We start from the raw sequence: 25,400 nt of genomic DNA on the forward strand, positions 1-25,400 counted from the left end.
CCGCCTCTCTTAAGATTATAGGGTATATTCCATCAACTCCAGGAGCCTTACTGGTCTGTAGGTTCGAAAGTTTTTTCATTAAATAATCTTGCGAAATTTCAATATCATTAATTACATATTTTTTAACTCCGCTCCCACAATTTCCCATTGCCACAAAAGGCTTTTCATATATACACATAGAGAAGCATATTCATATAAATATATATATATACACGGAAAAAAAAAAAAAAAATATATATATATATATATATATACAGAGTCTAGTCACAATATTATGATCCCCCCCCAATAAAGACATCACACACACACGCCTAGCGAATCATACAGCACACATGTCAAGTTCTCACACCGCAAGCATATGAGGCTTGATGTTCAGCATCCATAAACACAGTAACAGCCTCTATCATGGGCAGAGCACGTGACCTATTGGACCTGGAAAAAGGCATGATCATTGGCTATCGGGCTAGGGGTGCCAGCATTTCTGAAACAGTAGATTTTGTGAAATGCTCATGTGCTGCAGTGGTGAAAGTGTATCAAGACTGGATGAATGGGACAGTTTTGATGACCCAACGTGCCAATTGTGGAGCCCCATGAGCCATTGATCCCAGAGGTGAATGTTGGCTGAAACGAATGGTCAAGACCAACCAGCGCACTACTGTTGCCCATCTGGCTGTCCAAGTGAACCAGGGGGCCAACAGAAAGGACTCCAACATAACAGTGCAGTGAATCCTGTTGCACATTGGGCTCTGGCGCAGACACTTGTTGACAGCACCCATGCTGACGGCAAACAACGCCGTCAGTTTGTGCAGCAATACCAACACTGGATCCTGGCCGAGTGGCACGGGTGGCCTTCTCTGATGGGTCATGGTTTCTGCTCCACTGAGTGGATGGATGGTGTTGTATTAGGCATGAAACCTCCAAGAACAGACACCCGGACATATTTGGCAGAAGGCAGGCTGGTGGGGGCAGCGTTATGCTCTGGGGAATGTTTTCATGACATGGCATGGCATGGCTTGGGTCCGCTGATACCTCTGGAGGGCACCCTGAATGCAAATGGTTACCTATAAAGACAACTAAGCATGGCATGGCATGGCATGGCTTGGGTCCGCTGATACCTCTGGAGGACACCCTGAATGCAAATGGTTACCTATAAAGCCAACAACAGGTTCGTTAAACAAAAGTCCAAATGTAATTATATCAAAAATGAAGCAATTTTAAAATATATAACTGGTCGGATGTGCCCTTAAAATGTTGCACTTGGGTCTGCTGCCCCTTTGCCCTACCCTAGTATCTAGTCCTGCCGCTGCTACTACTTTTTTTTTTTTTTTGTCCTCGCCTTTTCCCATTATTATTTGGGGGTCAGCGTTTTTATTGTTTTGGCATGCAATTTTTACGGCCGGATGCCCTTCCTGACGCCAACCCTCACCCATTATTCGGGCTGGGGATATGCGGTCATTCCCTGACCTTCCGCATCCTCCATATTTGGTGGTCACAGGCTCGAACCCCGGTCTAATCAAGAAGCGTATGTTTGCACTACTGCTTCTGCCCACCTGGCTACGGAGGCGCCTCCTGCTGCTGCTACTACTACTACTACTACATTTAATATCACTAATATTACTTTTAAAGCATTTAAGAATAATGAAAACCAAATATATCTATGAGACATGAGTGTATAGTATATGTTATTTAAGAAATCTTTATTTATTTACTTATTTCAGATGCCATGAATGTATGTGATACAGAGCTTATACCATAAGCTTCCTCTCTTCCAGATGGGAAGGTAATTCAGAAGGCATGCTTAAAATGCACAAGTGCAAGTTTGAACATACAATAGCTGGTATAACACAGGGCTGTTCAACTGGCAGACTGCATGCATCCCTCTAGTTGGTTCTGGGCAGCTCACAAGTGAACTTTCCATTTCCAAATGTATATGTTAGCGATATCCTCCTTTTTAAAAAAAGGCAGAAAATCTTTCCGAAAACACTTTACACAAATTGCATACTAAATATTGCTTATAATTTTTCAATTGATGTAACAAGATGTTTAATAAACAGATTTTGTCAGAAGCAAATTCATTAAACTTTTTTCTAATTTTGGTATATAATATTACAACATACACCGATACGCCAAAACATTATGACGATCTACCAAATATGATGTTGGTCCTCCAAGTGCAGCCAAAACAGCTCTTACCTGGTGAGGCATGGTTGCTACAAGATTTCTAAATGTCTTGTGGTATCTGGTACCAATACGTAATCAGCAGAAACTTTAACTCTCATAAGGTCTGTGGTTGAGAAACTGCAGATCAGAGTTGCTGTTCCAACACAAACCACACATGTTCGATAGGAATGATGTCTGGGGAATTTGGAGGCCAAAGCAATACCTGGAAGTCTTCCTCATTTTCCCTGAACTAGTCTCGAATAATCCGGGCAGTGTGTGGCATGCCGCATTATCCTGCTGAAAGATGGCACCACCAAAGGGGAAGACCATTACCATGAAAGGGTATACTTGGTCAACAATGATGTTTAGGTGGGTGGTAGATGTCAGAGTACCCAGCACATGGATGACTGGACCCAGGGTGGGTGTCCCAGCAGAACATCGCCCAAAGTATGACACCGCCACCACCGGTTTGTTTTCATCCCACGGTACATCCAGGCGCCATCACTTCCCCAGATAAACGATGCACACGTATCCAGCTGTCCACATGGTGCAACAGGAAACGTGATTCATCAGACCAGACGACCTTCTTCCAATAACTCAATGTCCAGTTTTGATGCTCGCATGCCCATTGTAGGCACTGTCACTGGTGAACCGTGGTTAGAATGGACACTTGAAGCGGCCTGCAGCTATGCAGCCCCATTTTCAGCAGGGTTCGATGTACTGTGCGTTGTGACACATTACTCCCGTCTCCAGCATTCCAATTACTGGCAAGTTGCACCACAGTCGCCCTTCTGTTGCCAAGTATCATCCGGGAGAGCCTTCACTCACTTAGAGCATCAATGAGCCGTGGTCGTCCAACACATTGCTGGCATTTCATGGGTTTCCCTTCCTCAGACCACGTTCAGTAGGTACTAACCACAGCTGACCATGAGCACCCCACCAGCCATGCTGTTTTGGATATGCTCTCACCCAGTTGTCTGGCAATTACAATTTGGCCTTTGTCAAACTGGCTTAAGTCCACTGCCTTTCCCATCTGAAGAACAAGAGTAACACTGATTAACAGAGCTCAGTATCAAGCATTTTTTATACCATGTCCCAACCCGCGCACACGCCATAGTTCACCTGCAGTTGCTTTGATTTGCATAACAACTGGCTGGTCATAATGTTTTGGCTCATTGGTGTATTAAAGCAGTGGTTTTCAACCTTTGTTTAATAACGGCAACCCTAAATAATTTATTTTATTTTGTGGCACCTCTACTCAATTTTCTGCCTATTAGATCCGATTCTCTCTCTCTCTCTCTCTCTCTCTCTCTCTCTCTCTCTCTCTCTCTCTCTCTCTGTGTACATTAAAAAGGTTTTCCTCCTAGTGATATTTATTCAAGCCAATGGGAGAGGAGGGCGATGCAATTACGCCACTACAAATGCAACTAATTATTGACAACTGCCTTCATAACGTTCACCAACCTCATGCACGTGATTAACTGTCTAACATTTGATGTTCCATTGTAACATTTTTTGTATATTAATGAATATTGTATATGTAAATACTGTAGTTTAGTAATTTAAAAAATATTTTATATAGTTTGTAAATATTTCAGTTTTTCGGATGCAACAATATTCCTCATGTATTACGGAACCCGAAGCAAAAGGCCTTTTCCTAAGTGACTTTTATGTAAACACAGGTAAATAATTACATAGTGATATTGGCTGAAATCTAGTATAGTATACAATAGCAGATACTTCAATGAAAGCGAGGAAGACGGCAATAATTGACAGGTGAAGGCACCTCCCTTTTCTGATTGTTTTGTGTCGTCTAGGAGGGGCAGCTTAGATAGGGTGTTTATTCCTCTGTCGCACTGTTTGGGAAAATGAGCTCCTGATTTAAAAACAGCAGCAAATGTGGGGAAATACATCCTAGGCATATCAACCTAGGAGGGCAGTGGGCGGGGAAAGCAGTGGTATCTGCCAATCACTGCTTTGTTCCTGTCCGCTTGTTGAAATATAGGTGTCACAACTTGTCAATCACTGCTTTTCCACTGTTTTGCTTGCCGCCATGTTGGAGGGTGTACACCGTTCTGGATTTTTCCGTGATATTTATTCAACCTTGAGAATGCCATGCACTACAAATGCACAAATAAATAATTACATAGGTAATTTCCTGATTAGATATTGACCAGTGTATTTCGGCAGGTGTGTCTTTTACATAGATAAGATTTGACTTACTCTGTATACCTCTACATTTTACGTAGAAAAGCATGCGTGGGAGTGGGCGAGCAAAGCGAGCAGGGGGCAAAGCCCCCTAGTATAATATTTAAAAAATGATAGTTATTACAATAATATAACTATAAACAAAAGTAGAATTCATAGTAAAAATTTTAAATATATATAAAAATTTTATTCTTCATATAGAGCTACTAAATAAACATTTAGTACCTCTATATAAAGAGTAAATTACAGATCACCACAAAATTAAATTGATACCCTACAACTTTTTATAATGAAATAAATATATAAATTAAAAAAAAAAAGTTTAAGTAACTTAAACCCAAATCACATGGCACCCCTGGAATGTTGTTGCGGCAGCCTAAGGTGCCACAGCACCCTGATTGAAAACCACTGTATTAAACTAAAATTAATGGTTTTGAATTTCATGGGTCTAATTCTTATTTGCAAGCTTGTGCTTCATAGATCTAATCATTTCAGGGCAGGGGCAAGAGTGCAATAGCATATTTGTATAGGCATATTGCAAAAATATTTTTTTATAATGTGTCTCGCAAGTACTCACCAAAGGTACAATGTGGTTCCTCAGTGGTTTGAAGTTGGCCAATCCTGGTTTAACACTTAGTTTATAAGTGTGCAATTTCTCCCGCCTTCCCTGAGGCAAAATTCATAAAGAAAACGAGTGTCCACGTTTTAGACACGAACGTGATTTTTATTTTACCGCTTTTAGTCCTCTGACTGAGCCTTATACACTCAGTCAGATTTTATCTGACAATGACAATGTGTCTGCCGTTTTTAACTTTTTAAAATCAGTAAACCTTTTTAATCGAATTTAAAATTCATTTGGCATTCCTTTGCTCATATGTTTTGTACTTTTTCTCCTTTTATATCTCGACATGGTGGCCTAACTACTTAGGTCACTGAATATTTTCACTTTTTATATATGACCGGTATTTGGCGCATTATAGCCTCAGTTGCTGATGCGCCAATAAACCCCAAACCAAACCAAACCAATCATAAAGAAAAATTATCAGATTCATACCTACCTCCTAAATACACAGATACGGCAACGACTGCCAAAATTCCAGCAACCATCACTATAGTAATAGTTACAAGAGCACCAGTATTGCACACATGACATCGCTTGTGTAGAATAGAACACCTGAGAAAACCCTTGCTCTTGAACTTTCGGTGTGATGAATGGCTGTCATTCCATACTAAATAAGGGGCTTTTCTATGGAAGGAAGTGGTATATGGCAGGTAGTCTTCGGGAAATGTTGAGAATGCCAAATTTCCTAACCTGTCCTACATTGGAAACAAAAAAACAAGAAGTGTTACATTCTGAAAATTTGAGAAAGCAAGAACTATTAGATATCAAAAAAAAATCTGAAATGCTTACTTTTAAGAATAGTATATTTATTTTGGGCAAAGCAACATACAGAATCTGCATTTCCCCAACAAACATTTGTACTAAATAATAAAAGATATGAAAAATAAATAAAATAAAACTGAATGTTTTAAAACGTGTAAATCAATTATACATAAGGATTAAAGGGTAAACATATTGACAAATAGTTTCAAAAAAGATTTAAGCTATAAAATAAAAAAAAAAAAAAGGAAATCGTAATCAAGATTGGTACTGAAATGGTAATGGCTGTTGAACAAAAAATATACACGGTAAATCGTGCTCCAATTGCATTCTTATTATTATTAGCCATATGGCGCAAGGAAGCCTGAGGCTTCCTTGCACCATATGGCTGATAATAATAAGATTTTTTTTTGTCTGGTGCAAGGAAGCCTGAGGCTTCCTTGCACCAGACAAAAAAAAAAAAAAAAATTCGAGCTACCCTGAGAGAGAGAGAGAGAGAGTCAGAAGTAGAAAGGAATGATAATATTCAGCTCAGGCCTCTGGGTTTGCCACCCCGATACTCACCAGACGTGAGCCCCTGGGAACCTTTTTAACAGTACAAGAGTTACAAACTAGTAGCAGAAATATGCTAATGCAATGCTACTCAATGTGTGGTTCGTGGATGTTACTGGTCGGCGACGAATCTTTCGTTACCTGTTAGCGACGATTGTTGATTGTAAATAAAAGGAACTAGTCCTTCATCACAAATAGTTTGAGAAGCAATGCGCCAATGGATTTATTGGTCGAAACAGATCACATCATCCACGGAAACAACCTCAAAGTAAACACCACCGTTTTGTGACTAACAATTTTAATTAAGCATCAAATTAAACAATAGAAAAGTTATTATTCATAAGCCTTCCCGAAAATTATTCTATCCATTCCTTCCTTTTAACGTGTCGTGGATTCTATCAAGTGTGCCTCTTCTATCAGCGTGAGTTTATTCACAAAACGCTTCCCGACTATGCTCCAAAAATAAACCCTGATTTTTTTTTAAGGTTTTTTTTTTTTTTAATTCAAGCTCTAATTTATAAAAATCACACCGTGGCTTTATGCATATTAGATCAACTTTTGCAAGTCAGGCTCTTTTCACATTTGTAATAATCAAATCTTGATTCTGGTATTTAAAGAATGTGTTATTTTTAGCCTAAGTTTCCAAAAAAGTTAATCACAACGTTTTAGTTCCAAAAACCACAAAATTAAGGTAATCTCATCTCCTTTGCTGAGTTGGCTTTTCCAAAGATATGGTGATTATGAAAAGCTCTCAGTATACACCTTTCCAAGTTGAAGATACAGTTCCACAGGAATCGTCCCCAGATATGTTAAATTTTTATTTTATATTTAAACTATCTATTAATATATTTTTATATTAATAACTGGGTGGTAATGATATAGTAATCCATTTCATTAAACTTAAAGATCTACTGATTTCTTACCTGCCATATTAGAACTTTCAAGGCAATTTATTATCAGTAATTTTATTCTTTGATCTACCGATTCTTATACTGATCTGGGATGTTCATCTGTCTTTCAACTACACAATTAAACTACATAATCTTTTAGAGGAATTGAGCGACTGAAGTTCTTCTTGAACTCTATGAACTCGGAGAAGGTACTGACCCGGCTTTTTAAAAATGTTGGTTTCACCTGTTTTCGATTATAACAATTTCCTTTTGCTACCCTTGCAGAAGTTCATATCTGTCTTGTTAAATTGAGATGGGTTTTTGCTTAGTTCCATGGCAATGTCGTAGACACGGAGTCAACTGCTTTAGCTTGCATTTAAAAAAAAGTAGCATTTCTTAAGTACACATTCAAAATCCTTCCATGATATTTAGTTATTTAAAATCGTTTTCGGTCCCATTTATTCTTCCTAATTATTATCCTTTATTCCTTTTTTAAGTTGCTCGTTTTATCGTTATGTTTAAATCAATCTCTTCCTTCAGTTTTAAATATGCCACGAAGTGTTACTGTAGTAGTTGTTTGTTTCACAGTTGTCTATTCTTCGACAACTCAACTCGCATCCCATTTTGGTATCAAAAAATATATTTAAATATATAAAAATTAAAAAAATCATGAATCAGTAGTACGGATAACCTCGTGTACTTCGGAAGCTTATTACAATTCCGAACCGCTAACGTACAGCTCATGCAACAATTTCAAGAAAATAACTGGGTACCCCAAACTGTAGATAGCGCACGAAATCAAATTTCTCAGAACGGAATTGTAATTTTCAAATTATGAGAATGATACGGCGATACCATTAGGTTCCACGTAACAGCTGTAACGAATTAATTATTATCCCTCCCCATCGCATCCCAACGAAAGCATACAAAAAATGTAACGAGTGGCAAGAGACATGGTTAAGATGTTCCTATAGCGCTTCTGATTTTGCAGTTGAAAAACACTGCTACCTGCTGTGTCAGATAGAGTTTGAAGCATTCCGCTGCTAATAAAGATGGCACCGAATTAATGCTAGCGTGAAATGATGGACGACCACCCTGAGGGTAACAGAATGGTATTTAACTGGAAAAGTAACGTAGACAAGGGGATCACTAATTGGATACTTCCCTGTAGTGCCTTCTGCCTCTAGCCACTGGATGACACTCCCAACTTCCCAGTCTTCAAAAGAGATCCCAGTTCACTGACCACCCGTGCATCTAACACTAATTATAATCGCATGCCGTGTTTACAAGATATGAATTTGATCAAAAAGCTGCTCTTTCAGTTGACTAAGCTGCAACACTTGACAGGAAGTCATTTGAATACTTGGCAGTGCCTGTCTCAGCATATCTGTGAATAATCATCACAAAGGATGTTAGGCAAAAACAGTGGAACAGCTGTGTTTGCATGCCTACTTACCGTATTTCCCCATGTATAAGACGCACCTTAATTTTGGGGCCCGAAATTTGAAAAAAAAATGTATTACATAAAGTTATTGAACTCAAGTTTTATTCATACAACTCATCACTGTCAAAATGTCAAGGTATGACGGCAAGTTTTGTTTTTTGCTCTGCAGCAATCTTCTTTGTGTTTTTTGTTATGAGTGCCCTGAACTGATCAAGCACCAATAGGGCAGGTTAGCGTAAGAGCCCACCTGGTCTCCTGCTCCAAACTTTCTCAAACTAGATCTTCATCCCATCCTGATCCATCCAACCCTTGTCATGAACGTGGACAATCACTCTTCAAGGAATGTCTTCTTTTGGCATTGTTTTGCATTTGAAATTCAGCATGGGAGGCAGCTTGGTTCCGTCGGCACAACAAGCTAGAACAACTGTATAATGGCTCTTTTCATGTCCACTTGTCTTCAGTTTTCACCCCCTTCTTATCAAGTTCTGTTACTTGGGACATCAAATTGAAGGGGGACATCGTCCATATTTGCAATCTGTCTCAACTCAAACTGAGGTGTCTTCCGACATTGAATGACAAAACGATGAAATTCAAGGACCTTCTGCTCATAGCTTTCAGGCATCTTTTGGGTAAGTCTGGTGCATGTACGCATGCTTAGTCCATTCCGTTTCATGAACCTGAAGCACCAATTGTGTCTCCTTTGAAATCAGTAACTTCTTTTCATCAGAAATTCTTCTTGCCTCATGCTGAACCATCTTCGTGGACACAGGAATTCCAATTGCCCTTTGCTCCTCAATCCATATCTTCAATTCCCTCTAATGGCCTTCTTCTGCCGTGGCGTTTTCGGTAGGGTTTCTTCTTCCCATTGCCAGCCTCGGATTGTTTTCTCAATTGGAGGAGGACCAAACTTACGTTCAGCAGCGCGATTTCCATTCACTTTTGCAAACTGGATCACTTTTAACTTGAATTCAACACTGTACGAAAATCTTTTCTGAGCCATTTCTGGGCAGAATGTGGCAAAACGTAACCTAATATACCGGTAACAAGTGCCAAACAATGAACGCAAAGCCAACAAGCGCGAAATGCAAGGAAAGAAAAAATCTACAACCACTGTATAGGACGCACCCAGTTTACAGACCCCAAATTTTTCGAAAAAAGGTGCATCTTATACATGGGGAAATACGGTAAGTTTACCTGGGATTTGTCATTAGTGTGAAAAGGTCCAGTTCGAAACCGTCGCCGACCGTGCGAATCTTACAGAGTTTTTAAAGCAGCGTAGGTTGGTTTGTTTGGCTGTTTAGAATAGGCGCTGGGGAAATTAATGTCGTGAGGCGACAAAGTATCGACACGCTGACGCTCCACGACACGGTCAGTTTAAGAAGCTCATCCATTTTTTTTGGGATGAAAAACTTGAGTTTCTCGGAGAAAAATATGCAACTAATGATTTTATTTCACTTAGTTTAACCCCGATGCAAACAAAGACGATTACTATCGCCCCTGAAAACGGTTACCTCGTTTATTGACATAACCGTTAGGCATGCGGCCGCTTTAGCGTGCCTGATGTTTATATATTAACCCGAGGGACTTATAGCTGGTGAGTATGGGCTTGGCACATCCAGGGTCCTGAGCCGCCGGATATCATCATTCTTTTCTTTTTTGGTGTGCTCTCTCTCTCTCTCTCTCTCTCTCTCTCTCTCTCTCAGGGTAACTTGGAATTTTTTTTTTTTTTTTTTTTTGGCTGGTGCAGCATAAGCCTCAGGCCTCCTTGCACTATATGACTAATAATAATAATATAATACACAAATATGGTAATTATTTTCAGCAGCCAGATAATTCCCACTTGATTGCACTGGAAACAAAGTAAATTAAATGAAACATAACTCGGTCACAATGAAGAGAATTAAAAAAGCACTAAACTTTCTCCAGCACAAGACAGATGCCGCACCTGATCCTTTGCGCACTGTTCAAGACGTGGCAGTGGCAGGTCGTGGCAGTGCGTGCCAAGACTGCTTGAAGCCGTCTTAGCAAGCACTGACCACACTGTTCAACTGAACCGAATTTGTCGGTTCCAAGAAGAAGTACGAATTCTCTTCACCTTGCAAATAAACAAACCCACATTATACAGTAATGCCATTTACACACGACATACTAACGCCTCATTTTAGCCCTAGTCAGATATATGTTATGTGTAATTGTTGTTGCTGGGTTTTAGGTGCATCAGCGACTTAGGTCATATTTCGCCATATATATGTCTATAAATTGAGTGTGTTTCTCTGGTCGATTTGCCTGTTTGCTGGACAAAAAACTTCGAATTCCCGGGAGAAAAAAACGTGCCACCCTAGCCTGAGATCAACTAACTCGGCCACGTTGGGAAAAATCCCTGAATCGAATCCCATCATGTCATCGAAGGGATTCGTCAGGTCTTTTCCAACCGCTGTGGGGAGGACGGTGATTCTCTGTCAACTGTACTACTCACAAAGGCATTATGTATACTATCTGGCTGAAACTTTTGTGAATTCTACTGATTTCCATTCACGCTTTTATTTATTGTATAACCACATAGCAAGTTTAAAAATGCGAATAAAAAACGTCATGAAAATCGAATCTGAACTAAGACGATACGATAAAATATGGACACATTCTGGCTGTCTAAGAAGTAGAGTGTGAGTCCATATTGTAGTGCTCAGCGTTGTTACATAAAATTCCTGCCTATAAGTTCCACTTTTTCTAGGGTTCTTTAGCTACTAGATTTTTAATGTTTAGGAGTTTTGCTATTTTTGTGCACATTTATAAAATATTAGCTTGAAATGCATGCAAAATATTAGTTTAAAAATAAGATAAGTTAAAATCATATCAAATCTTTAAAAAGCTGATAATATTAACTGCTATGCACAATGCTCTTCAAGATCATTAAAAATAAAAATTCCTCACTGCTCAGCCAAGAAAATCAATCAAACCAACAATGTTAGCCGAGTGCACATTACAAAATAATGAATGAAATAAATGAAAGTAAAATAAATGAAAAGTAGTAGCATTCACTGTGGTTATTTGATATAAATATATGAAATAAATAAATGTCTTCAAATATTTAAAACATTCATTGTAAAGTAAGACTATCTTATTTCTTTACGAACAGGGAGCTGGAAGATTATGATGAGAGGAGCTTCAGCCAAAACATCTTAATCAACTTGAACTCGAATATGTGTATGATTGAGTACATTATCAGAAAATTCAAGGGCTAAAACTGATTTTGTACTCACATTTGGATCAAGAATAGCCATAGTGTCCACAGGAAATAAAGAAAAACAAGAGCAGTTCCATTGGCCGGAATTTGAGAAAATGCAATATACAAACTCTTATTTGTATACAGTAATATAATATAATGCAATTATATTTTATAATATTATATAATATATTTATAATATAATACACTAAAATTTAATATATTTATAATATAATTTACTATAATATAATAATATAATATAACACACCGATGAGCCAAAATATTATGACCAGTGAGTCGTTATGCAAATCAAAGCAACTGCTTTGATTTGCTATGATTTGCATAACTTTTAAATCGGCGCGTGCGCGTATGGCGACACGGTATAAAAAACACCTGATACGGAGCTCCGTTAATCAGTGTTACACTTGTTCTTCAGATGGGAAAGGCAGCAGACTTAAGCGAGTTTGACAAAGGCCAAATTGTAATGGCCTGACGACTGGGTCTGAGCATATCCGAAACGGCATGGCTGGTGGGATGCTCACGGTCAGCCGTGGTTAATACCTACCGAAAGTGGTCCGAGGAGGGGAAACTCACGAACCGCCAGTGAGGTGTTGGACGACTACAGCTCATCGATGCTCGAGGTGAGCGAAGGCTCTACCTGATGGTACGTAGCAACAAAAAGACGACTGTTGCGCAACTAGCCGGTAATTGGAATGCTGGTGAGAGGAGTAATGTGTCACAACTCATGGTACATCGAACCCTTCTAAAAATGGGACTGTGTAGCGGCAGGCCGATCCGAGTGCCCACACAAACCACGGTTCACCGGTGATAGCGCCTACAATGGGCACACGAGCATCGAAACTGGACCTTGAGTGATTGGAAGCGATGGCACCATGGGACGAATACAAGCCAGTGGCGGCGGTGTCATGCTTTGCGCGATGTTCTACTGGGATACCCTAGGTCCAGTCATCCATGTACTGGGCAGTCTGACATCTACCATCTACCTGTTGACGAGAAATGAATGCAAAACGCTGTGCCTTTCAGCGTGCACACAGATCCTGGCCGGCGGCTGAGATTGAAGCCCTGAAATAGTCGTATAGAGAAACAAGGAATCAATACACCTCAATGATCAGGGAGAGGAAGAAAAAGTCACAGGAGTACCTTTTCACCACTGTGGGAAACAATGAACCCTGGGGGGGGGTCTACCGAATCACTACAAACAAACTCCCCAGGGGTGAGGTCATCCCCACAACCAAGAATCAACTTACCAACAGAACCACAAAATCAACTAACCAACGACAACATGGCAAGAGTCCATAAACAATATACTAAATACTCTCTTGAAACCCACACAATTGCCTTCCACACATGAACAGATCCAGCTCTGTGAGGACAACGAGCAATACCGGTCAGATCAGACTGAAGAACCTTTCACACAACTAGACTTCAACCATGCAGCCCAGAAAATTAGAAACAAAAAGACACCATGTCTGGACCTTTTGGAGCCGGAAATAATAAAAAGAACCATCGAATATTCCCCGGAACCACTCCTGATCCTAATAAACCACTGCCTCTGCCTGGGATGGTTCCCAACTGATTGGAGAACAGCCAGTGTATGCCTAATCCTAAAAAATCCGACGAAGAAACAGGATCTACCGTCCCATAGCCCTATTATTTGTGTTAAGTAAAACAATGGAATACCTTCTGCGACAAAGAATCGAGGTGAGCGAAGAAAGGAGCGAGGTGAGCGAAGAAAGGTTTCTGTCAAACGATGTGCCAGTTACATAGAAGCTGAGCTGTCTGCAGGGCTCTGTACTGGGCCCACTGCTCTGGAACGTAGCCATGGATGACTTCCTCCACCAGGATCTTGGATGCATAACCTCCCAGGCCTACACCGACGATCTTGTCTTATTGCTGGCCGTGGACTCCAGAGCACAGCTGGAGGCATTGGGAAACCGGGCCCTCGAGACCCTACAAGAGTGGGCTGCCCAAAACAACCTCCAAATATCATCAACAAAAACCTGCTCTATCCTGCTGAGAGGTCATCTCCACCCAAACCAAGATCCATAATACCACCGCAAATCAAGATCCATAATACCACGATCGTTTGCCACACAACTCAAACACCTGGGACTTATCCTCGATGGAAATCTAACCTTCAAGCCACACCTCACCTATATCCAGCGAAAAATAAAAGGCTACTCGGCAATGGTTGCCAGAGTCACCCGGAGGGATTAGGGTCTCAAACGGAGAACCCTCAGTCTCTTCTACAAGACAGTATTCCTACCCACCATAACCTACGCCGCTCCGGTATGGTTCAGAAAAGCCACGATGGCAACCAACCAAAGAAAACTCGAGAGCATACAACGCTCAATCCTATTGACCATCTCACAGGCTTGCCGCACTGTCAGCACTCATGCCATATGGGCCCTGATGGGCACCCTACCCCTGGACCTGGAGATTGTGCAGATTGTGCATGCTCTACAACCTGACAAAAGGAAGATCGACTACCTTCATGGACCACACCACTGACCCTGAAAAAACCTACTCCATGAAAAAACAGCGGCTGTCCACATTCCTGAAACAGACCTGGCAACAATGCTGGAATGACACAACCAAAGGTGCAATAACGAAGAAATTCTTACCAGAGCTTGACAAAACACACCCAGCACCACCATCCTGATTCTCTCCAAGCCTCTTCACTACTTATCTTCTGACTGGTCATGGTGCCATCAAAGGAAAACTAATTACCCTAGGCTTCACTGACATGCCGCTTTGCTCCTGTGGCCTCCTGGAATCCTGGGAACACATAATGTACCACAGTCCTCTATATGAAGACCTCCGCTGCATACTGATCGCAACCATCCATTTCAACCCGAAGGACTAGGAGCACTATCTTCTGGAATCAAAGAAAACATACAAAGCCTTCACAAAATTCGCCCATGACCTGTTTGAGAAACGAAGAACAAGCCTACCACCTATGACTATTAATCTCTGACGGGATTCCTCCCATAAATGATCCCAACATCTTGGAAACCAAGACTGGGATGCTGTCCTAGCCACGGCTTTTTTAATGGATGTCAATCGACAGCTATTGCCAATGTGCCATACAGGCGATTTGAGCCAGCTCCCTTGCCGGCCACTGTTCCTCCCCTTCCCTGGGAGGGGGGAGTAGACATCCTCCTCCCCTCCCCCTTCCGACGCCCCCTCTGGTGGGCATGGGCGTGCCCCACTCTAACTGGAGTTGTCTGCCACAAAAACAAAACTGATGGTTTTTAAGGGCAAATTAGATTACAGAAGACCTCCAAATATAAACATAGACGGAAAGCAAATCCCTTTTGTTCCTGAATTAAAACATCTTGGCGTAATTTTAGATGACAGGTTAACCTTCTCCTCTCATATTAATCACCTCGCCTCGAAGATTAAGAAGTTCACTGCAGCAGTTATCCGAATTTCCAAATCGGACTGGGGACTAAATAGGAAGACTCTCTTACTATATTATACAGCAGTATTCGTACCAATAACAACACATGCTTCGGGAGTCTGTTTCATAGAGCCGTAAATGTTAAACTCCGTTCCAAGCTCATCTCCATTCAACGGATTATGCTGCTTGCCATGCTTCGGGCCTGCAGAAGAGTGTCCTCTGCTGCTCTGCAGAAGAGTGTCCTCTGCTGCTCTGCAGAAGAGTGTCCTCTGCTGTCTTGCTGGAGTCTTACCACTAGACCTGCATGTCATCTTCAAAGGACTATGCTATCGTCTAAAATAAGTTCTAAAATAAAATAAGCACGGAGTTCCCGGCATCTCATGCAACTTAACTGCTAACATCAAACACGAGAAACGGAGAATCTGGAATGAACTTATCAGTGTGTGGCAATCACGATGGGATTCCAGTACTACTGGTCAAGTCACCCGCTCTTTTGTTCCTGCAGTTAACTTCCCTCTCAAACAGAACGTCCGCCAAAGGTTTTCTCCCAGCCTAACAACATCGTATATATTTACTGGGCACGGCTCCATCAACTCCAAACTATTTCAATTTAGCTTGTCTGACACCAATCTCTGCTTGTGTGGTGTTAAGGAAACCTGGACGCACATTCTGTATCGCTGCAGCCTGTACCACGATGACAGATCTACACTACAAGCTGCTGTTAGCAACTTCTCTGAAGGAAATGAAGTGGCGTTGACTGAAAATTCTCAATCGTTCTCAGCTCTACAACAGATCTGCTCTGCTGTTTTCACTAAAAGAAAGCAACTTTTCTCAGGTTTATCAACATATCAACGACAAGGAACCAACCAAACACCTGTCTATCGATATTTCTTAAAACTGATATCGCCTGCCATCTACTTTTTTTTTTTTTTTTTTAAGCTGGTACCCCAGTTTGGGCAGCTGTGGATACAGGAGTAGCTAACACCCATTGGTATAGCACTACCTCCAGTGGGTGCGATTTTCGTTCTTCCTAGGACAGAAAAAGACTGCTGTGCTGTCTTCTGGTTCCTGTACCATAATTAATACTTCTGCTTAGTTGCGTGATGTGATTTGCTGTGTGAACATGTTACATGTTCATTACACTTATACATTGTAATTAACACGATTATACGTATATATCATTGTATGTATCATTATATATTGTATCATATAAATATCATTGTATATATATCTATGTATGTACATAGCGGATTTTCCAGTTTCTGGCTAGGGGCCGCTTGTTGCGTTGTTTTGTTAATAAAGATTTACGTAACTGGAGTTGTCTTCCTTATCGGCTCCATATTTCTCCCCCCAGTCTTCAGTCTCTCCCCCTACTCTACCTATTCGCAAGTGAATGCCCCATACAAACTAAATTCAACAATCTAAAATCAATTTCGCCCACTATTTTTGGCTTTATTCTAGCGCTTCCCCACTACACTACGCGATCACTTTTTTTTTTAGGTCCTAGCCACTGAAATCTCAGGAAATTAGGTAACAGGACCTGGCAGAGTAAATCTTAAACTACTAGGTACCTGTTCTGCCTCAATGGGGCGAAAGTGGGGCAACGTCGGGTCTCAGCAGAGGTCTGGCGGCTAAATGGCCAGAAGAACAACGGTACACTACACCACACACTTTCAAGATCCATACAACTTTAAATCTCTGGCTTTTACAGTGATCTGTATCACCCCACAATGTAAACTACGCGTAGATGGGGGAAACCCCTGGTGCCATCTGACCCTAAATACACTTTACACTTTTACACCTGTTGATGTGAGTGACACGCAGCCCAGCTGTCGACGCCACATGGTGATATGAGCCGGGCAACCTAGCCCGACTCTCTTTAAATCCTGGTGTGGGAGGGTCCCATCCCTCCTTTCTTTCTGGGGAGGCATGCATATGCCTCACCATAAGGTCGCCTACTCTATTGTCCCCATACTTCTGCCTTACTCCCCGAGGCTACATACTCCTCCCCTTCTATCTTTACACAAGCGTATGCCCCCACACCAAAACTTTAAACAACTCCAAATTAACTACGCCCACTTTCGGCCTTTTTACATCTAAGCGATATTTTCCCACACAATTGAAGACATGCACATATGTACATTTACACATGCATGTATATTTTATATGTGCGTGTGTATATGGATATTTTTTTATATATATATATAATTTTTTTTTCCCTTTATTTAAATTTTTTTTTATAACTACTAGGTTCCTGGTCTGCCTCCACGGGGCATAAGTGAGGCAACGTTATGCCTCAGCAGGGGTCTAGCGGCTAAGCGACCAGAAGCATAATGGTGCATGACATAACACAACTTCAATATCCATACACTTTTAGATCTCTGGCTTTCCCAGCAACCTGGCACACACCCACAATGTAACCAACACGGAGGGGGGGAACCCCTGTGTCGCTAGACATCAACACACTTTACACATTACCTAAACAAAGACTGCGCAAGTAGCACAGTGGTATCGTCACCGTCCCCCCCACCGGGTGGAAAAGGCGAATACTGGGGGGGAGACTCCACTAGTAACATTAGCGGAGTCCACTAATGATTCCTGGGGGACTTCGAGGACTAATAACATTAGTCTTCGAAGAGCATCGTCCATTGATTACCACTCTGTCTTCTCCCACTGTCTGCACGTGTAGCACAGTGGTATCGTCACCGTCCTCCCCACACCGGGTGGAAATGGCCCGGGTTAGAAAATGGTTGATGACGCGAGGAACTTTAATGGGCTTTTTTCACTCCGTGGCTGAGTTAGTCGGTCTCAGGCATAGATAGCGTGGTTCTCCCCCCCCCCCAGAAATTGGGGTTTTTTTCGTCCAGCAAACAAGCAAATCGAGCAGAGAACACACGCAATTTACAGAAAAATAAATATGGGTAGATGTAATCATTTACAGGGGACCCTAATATCACAATTTTTTTTTTTTTTTACCGGCTAGTTGCCGGTAAAAAAAACATCAGACCGCCAATATGGCTGCCGTTACGACGTTATTTCGCGCTCCTGAATTTGTGTGGGAATTAAGTGTTTAAAATGTCTAATCAGTTTAAAAAAGTGTTCCACCTGAAAGAACTTATCTGGAGAATTTCGTAGGTGCGATTAGTTTTATTATCTACTGGGAATTTAGAAAATTACCAGCGTTTCTGTGTATATCCTTTGTTATCAGACTACAATGGTCACCATGTGGCTGGCAGCAAGGCCATAGAGAGGCAATGATATAAAGCTGAAACCACGTTGGTAGTTTACACTTGACTGGGGAGGTGCCCAAACTGTGTTTAAAACTGAGCTGAAAGACCGCTCCACCAAACTGTACAGTAAACCGTCGAATTGTGTAAAGTCGTGTTCTATCTGAACCAGAAACAATGACTGTTGTGCTTTCCCCCCACCATAGACTTAAAATGGTGGGGGGAAAGCACAACTTTTTAATACTACCACGTTTTTCCCGCCTTCAGATCCCCCTCCCCACTAAAGAAGTTATTGTTATGGTTTGTTATTTGATTTTTTTAGGAGCATTGGCAACTAAGGCCATATTGCTCCGGGATATGCGGTAGTCATTCCCTGACCTTTCGGCATCCTCCGTATTTTGTGGTGACGGGCTCGAACCCCGGTCTAATCAAGAAGCGTGTGCTACGCACTGCTGCTCCTTCCCACCTGGCTACGGAGGAGCCAAGGAAGTTATCCCGCTAGTCTAGTTGCATTTTTAATAATAGGCTGCCCCCCCCCCCCACACACACAACTGGGGGACCAACCCAAAACTTAAACGGCTCAGTGGTAGCTACCGAATTGGCCTACGAACTTGTGGCTGACATCTTTTGCCAGTATATCTTAAGCTTTAGCAGGCTCCACAAACCTGTTCTGGCTAATCCGGACGGCGTCGACATGGAAGGGAAACTAGAAAAAGGAAAGGACGTCCAGATCATCGTAGAACAAATGGATGATATGTAGAACATCCGACCGGGTGCCCCCCGACCAAGCGGAAAAACATAAAAAGGATGGGTCCCAAACCGGAAAGGGAAACGCGATCCCAGACAGAGAAGAGAGCATCTGGACACAGCATGTCAACAGAAGGAAATGAGTGAAGACAAGCAGCAGGAATCACCACTGGATTCTACCCTGCCAGAGGGCACGGTTTACCAGAAGTCCCTCTTACTAAAGACGGCCCTTGAAAATCTGTTCAAGGAAAACGCAAGTAGGGTATCCACTAGCCTTAGGGCCCAATTTTTTTTTTTTTTTTTTTTTTTATGTGAACCCCCAAACACGAGAGGTATTAGAACCTATAGTACTTAGTACCATGCTTGGGTTGGAGGTTGAGAAGATGAAAGAAGATATTTGTTGACATTGGACTTGAACTTCTGTAGATTATAATTTTCAGGAAATATGTATGAAGGAAGGTTGTTCCAGAAAACGGCAGTTGAATGAATAAATGAGGAAGATGAAAAGTTGGTTCTGTGGGTTTGAAGTTGGACAGTAAATGGATGTTGGCTGGTGGCGGCACGTGTTCGGACTGTTTTGAAAGAGAGAGCGGGAATTATAGAAGCCAATTCAGAAGAACAGTGCCCATGGAAGTATCTAAGAAGAGGCATGCAGCAGAAACAGTGCGTCCATGAGAAAGCGAGTGGAGAAACTCTGTTAGAGATGAATGATTAATTAACCTAACTGCCCTCTTCTGAACGGAATCAAGAAGCCTGAGAGAGGTTTCGGGGGCACCACCCCAGATGTGAGAACAATATTCCATGGTAGGGCGGATTTGCGATTTATACAGAGTGAGCAGCTGTTTGGAAGAAAAGTAACGCCGAGAGCGAAAGAGAAAACCAAGTTTTTTAGATGCAGAGGAAGCAATATTTGTAATGTGCTTGTGCCAAGAGAGATTAGAAGTCAGGGTAATCCCCAAAAGAGATATATCATTTTGCCTAGAAATCGGATTGTCACTAAACATAAGCATAGGAGCAGAAGAATCCTTTTTGCGAGATATAAGACAAGACTGAGTTTTAGAAGGGTTGAAATCAACTAAGTTCTCTTTGCCCCACTGGAGAATTACCTGAAGATCGGCATTTAAGGAATTGGTAGCAGATTTTCGAGAAGTTGAAGCTGATTGAGCAGGACAAGGTTTCTCAAAATGGAAAGTTGAATGCAATGTGCTATCATAGGCAAAACTATGGATAGGATTTCCAGTAAATGGAAGAAGGTCATTGATATACAAGAGGAAAAGAGAGGGGGAAAGAACTGAACCTTGGGGGACACCGGCATTAGTGGAGAAGTTAGAAGACAGAGAGCCATCTACCATCACCCTCAGTGAGCGATCAGAGAGAAAACTGGATAACCAATTACTAAAATCAGTTGGCAAACCATAAGATGGAAGCTTGTTTAGAAGACCTTTATGCCAAACACGATCAAAAGCCTTTGAGATGTCAAGAGCAACTACTTGTGTTTCACCGAGCCTTTCCATTGAATTAGTCCATAAATGGGTAACATAAGCCAGAATATCACCAGTGGATCGACACTGACGGAATCCATACTGGCGATCGTTGATCAGACGGAAGGTTTCTAGGTGGTTTAAGAGTTGGCGGTTAATTGATTTCTCCATTACTTTAGAAAGAATAGAAGTAATTGCAATGGGACGATAATTGGATGGGAGGGATTTGTCACCCTTTTTAGGAACTGGCTGGATATGAGCAAATTTCCAAGCAGAAGGAAAAACACCTTTGGAATAAGAAAGTGAAAAAAGGCGGCAAAGAATAGGAGTAAGTTCAGGAGCACAGGTTTTGAGAACAAGAGGAGAAATACCATCGGGACCTGGAGCTTTCTTAGCATCAAGATTCATCAAAATCCTTCTAATATCCTTTTGACGGAAGACCACAAGAGGTATTGAATGGAGCGTGTTGGGAATGGTGGGAGGTGTTTTACCAAGATCATTAATACATGAGCTCGAAGAAAAATGGGATGCTAGCAGGTCAGCTTTATCCTTGGCTGAAGTGACAACAGAACCATCTGGTTTCGACAGAGGTGGCAGCAGAGATGGGCAAAAGTTGCGGCCAATAGCTTTGGCAAGAGACCAGAATGCTCGGCTACCATTAAGGCAAGAAGCAAGTTTTCTACTCTTAGCCTGTTCAAACTCTAGTTTGGACTGATTAATAACTGCTTTACAATTGTTGCGAGCTTTGGTGTAGGCAGAAAATGAAACTGAAGAATTAGAAACAAGCCAATTACGATATGCAACGTTCTTCTCTTGGACAGCCTTAGCACATTTATTGGAAAACCAAGGTTTAGATAAAGGACAAGATTTTAAAGTGGAGTGTGGGATAAAGGATTCCATTCCTGCAAGAATAATTTCACTGACACGATCTGAGCAAACGTTGACATCAGAAGTTTTGAAACAGTAATCCGACCAAGGAAAATAGTCACAAAATGGAAACAATATTAGTGAACACGCTTTCCGGTTTGGGACCCATCCTTTTTATGTTTTTCCGCTTGAATGCGAAAGAGCTGTCACATATCTAGAAGCATACAAAGAATGTGGGACAAACCAAATGCCACAGCGTGCTCCCGCATATGCCCAAGCACTGAGGAGAAATACGCAGGAGCCACCAGCAGCAATAACCAAGCACAAAACGCTATTACCAACTCCAAACTTGGTCATCCTCCAACCAATATCCACAAAAGAGCACTCCACAAGCGAGGCAGTTAAAAATACCGTAATAACAAAATTGGCAGAAAATATAAAAACAACAAGAATAAAATCTGTCTGCAAAATAAGAAACATTGGGTTCATAATAGAAACCCTGACTAAAGAAGATGCCCAGAAGATAATAACAAACCCGAAAATACAGACTCTAGGCCTGGAAGCAGCGCCCCCTAGAAGAAAATGGACTAGTATCATCATATATGATACGGACAAAGAACTAACACCAGCAACACTCCAGGAAGAACTCTACATAAGAAACCTGAAACAGGATCATTCAGAAGCCGACCCGACGACGGTAATAACACCAGGGTACCAGACAAAATCCAGGTCAGGAACTGCCACAAATTGGGTGTTGGACCTCTCGCCGGCAGCATGGCAAAGCTAAGTAATATTTGACAGGTGCTCTCAAAATATTCCAAAATGAGCATTTGCAACCTTCATACAACAGTTTTGGTAAATACTATAATTATGCCTGAAATGTTGTCAGAAGCCTTCAGTTTGCTTCAGTTTATCATTTTAAATGAAAACAAAATGAAAAGTTCACCAGGTGCAAACTAATATTTAGTTTAACCGCCTCTGGCCCTGATGACAGCAGCGCACCGTCGAGGCACTGACAAGATCAATTTCTGAAAATAATCAACTGATAGTTCGTGGTTCCAAACACGAATTATGGCTTCCTCAAGTTCACGAAGAGTCCTTGGTTTCTTTCTGGCAACTGCAGATTCCACACGATGCCAACAGTTCTCTATAGGATTCAGGTCAAGCCGGGCTGTTTCCTGACCAGCTAATAGTTGTAATGGACCGTTCTTCCAATCATTTTTTCACCTGTAACAAATGTAAACACATTACTGTCGAACCTCTAATGCAGAAATGAAGCTACAGAAGTGCCTACTTACTCTTTTCTATGCCACGGAGCAGAGTCCTCCTGAAAGATGCAGTTACTTGGCAGGTTAAAATGGTCTCTAATGGTTGGCAGCAATTTGCCTTCCAATACAGCCAGGTATCCATTGGCATTTACAGAACCTTTTTATAAACTGCAGGTGACCTACTCCGCGATACGAAATACACCCGCATATCATTTGTTGGCTGGTAGGGAATTTCACTGTAGACACCATACAGTATTCTTCACCACGTCTGCGGCGAATCGTTTGTCTGCAGGTTGAATTTCTTCTGCAGGTCCATTTGACATGCTCCTTACACCAAATTAATCGGGCCTTTTTCATTTTTGTGTGAGGGGTGCTTCTTCTTAGAACGACGGGCTACAAGTCCATTTTTGAAGAGGCGTCTTCTGACTGTTACCGCACTTGCTACCACTCCCGTATGTTCTTCCCATTCTCTTTTCAGCTCAGACGAAGAAGATTTACGGTTTTTAAGACATAAGCGCATTTAAACACGGTTCTGTTTTGGCGTAGAGACTCATTTGCGTCCAGTTCCTTTTTTCCTATCAGCAGAACCAGTATTCTTGAGTTTGGAAAGAAATCTACTCACTGTCGACTGATTACAAGACACTCTATAGGCATCCTCTTTATCCTCTTTCCTATTTGAGAACGAGCATTGATAAATTTGGATAGGACTGTTTTCTTGGCAGTATTAAAGCAGGAATGGTGACCTGAGAAATCAGGATACGTCCTGTAAAAGTTCTGCCTTCGAAACTTACGAAAAAGAACCGATAACTTGGATGTCCGCCAAGGTTTGTATTGCAAGTAGAACCGGCACCTCCTAGACATTGTCACATGTGAAATAAAAGCAAGTCAGCGAACCAACCAAACCCAGACATCTGGGAGGGGAACTTGAAGGTAGACTGACCAGAGAAAAATCTGAACAGGAACATAGCAAGATCATGGTTCAGGAAAAGTGGTGATAAACCACAATTTTCCCAACAGTGGTGATAAAATGGTGATTTAAACAAAAAAAAAAAAAAAAAAAAGATCACCATTTTATCACCACTTTTCCTGAACCAGGATATGGAAAACTTTAATAACAAGTATTTCAAGATGTCACAAGATGCTATTGGAATGGTAAGTAATCTTTCGGTCTGCACTCGACCCTCCCCCTGCAAACGCTCCTGGAAAGAATGATTGCAAAATTAGGAAATTAATGAGCCAATACTGGAATTCATCCATTAGAAGTAAACAGAAAATGAGCAGAGTTCTAAAGAAATTTTTGGAATGTTTATATAAGTAGTTATTACAGTTAATTAAATGACTAATTAACTGTAAACATGTCTCATTCCAAAGGCCGTCATTACCATGATGGAGTCTCGCTGCCTTTCTTTAGATAATGGGCTCTGAACCCATAATGGCATGCAATAGCTGCTCACAGCACGAAAACAGACAATAACAGGAAGATGACTGGACACTTCTTTCATCGCATTGGAATGCCACCTATTGTAAACTTCCTGCCGAAAACTCAGAAACGCTCATTAGGTCAAGTTACGCTATCCCGTGTATCCTAAGCACAAAAGTATAATATGGTATTCCCTCGATGATTGTACGTACCAAGACGATTCTCTGACGTCACGCCTTTTATTCAGCAGGTAATTGCACCGTAAAACATAGCGTTAAACTGTGACGTCTGATGCGGCTCACATGATGCAAATGAGGTCAATGCCACCGTAGTTTAGACGAGACTTTCTTGTTCCTCTAGCTTTTATTCATCTAAAGCATAGTTTACTTCTCTTCATACAGAATATCATCTCGTCTATAAATAACGGTAATTTCTACCTACCCTTCCTGGAAAATTGCAGATTTCTTTGCCCATTTTTAACTACAGATATAAAAAATAAAATAAAATTTCTGTTTATACTCCGGGACGACCAAATGGTCAGTGGAATTCACAAGGTAGAGAGAATACAAGAAACAGCACCGTATTCAGCAGTCACGGGCTTGAACCCCGGTCACTCAAGGCATGTGTACTTATGCACCCGCGCGCCTGACCACTAGGCTATGGCGGCCTTTACATATATGGTTTCAGAGTTTTTTTTAAAGGAAGTTTTAGGACCATACATGCTATGTGGATAATTTTTCAAGGAATTTTAAAACTGTACAACAAAACTATACTGTATATAAAAACTTTTAGAAACTATATAAAAAAGGGACTATGATTTTATATCACACTCCATTTGTCTTGTTGTGTCACGCCGTAAACTGTATACGCCCTTCTTAAACTATAAAAACGGAATGAAAACAAGTTAGAGAAGTATAATTAGTTATATTATACTCAGAAATACGATCGCATTCATTTAACAACCCCTTTCTAAGAATCTTTACTGTTAAACATTGTGATAAGGGGCAGTGTTCGCTCCCAAGACAAAAATATAATTAAAAACGCCACTGCCCTCACGTTCGTAGTAACAATCATCCCCCCCCCCCCACACACACCCCGTGGCCGGAGG

General features: G+C 41.4%; 1 protein-coding gene across 1 annotated transcript in view; it reads right to left on the minus strand.

The window, feature by feature from the left end:
- The window catches only part of LOC150085497 (uncharacterized), a 333,972-nt gene that overhangs the window by 258,789 nt on the left and 49,783 nt on the right, over positions 1-25,400 (minus strand). The window contains exon 2 of the mRNA XM_090373297.1: positions 5,427-5,685. Coding sequence (XP_090229423.1) covers positions 5,427-5,685 — 259 coding nt within the window. The remainder of the gene's footprint in view (positions 1-5,426; positions 5,686-25,400) is intronic.

The sequence above is a fragment of the Mastigoproctus giganteus genome, chromosome 5 (assembly GCF_048544385.1).
Source record: "Mastigoproctus giganteus isolate SK-2022 chromosome 5, ASM4854438v1, whole genome shotgun sequence".
In the NCBI taxonomy this organism is placed as follows: Eukaryota; Metazoa; Arthropoda; class Arachnida; order Uropygi; family Thelyphonidae; genus Mastigoproctus; species Mastigoproctus giganteus.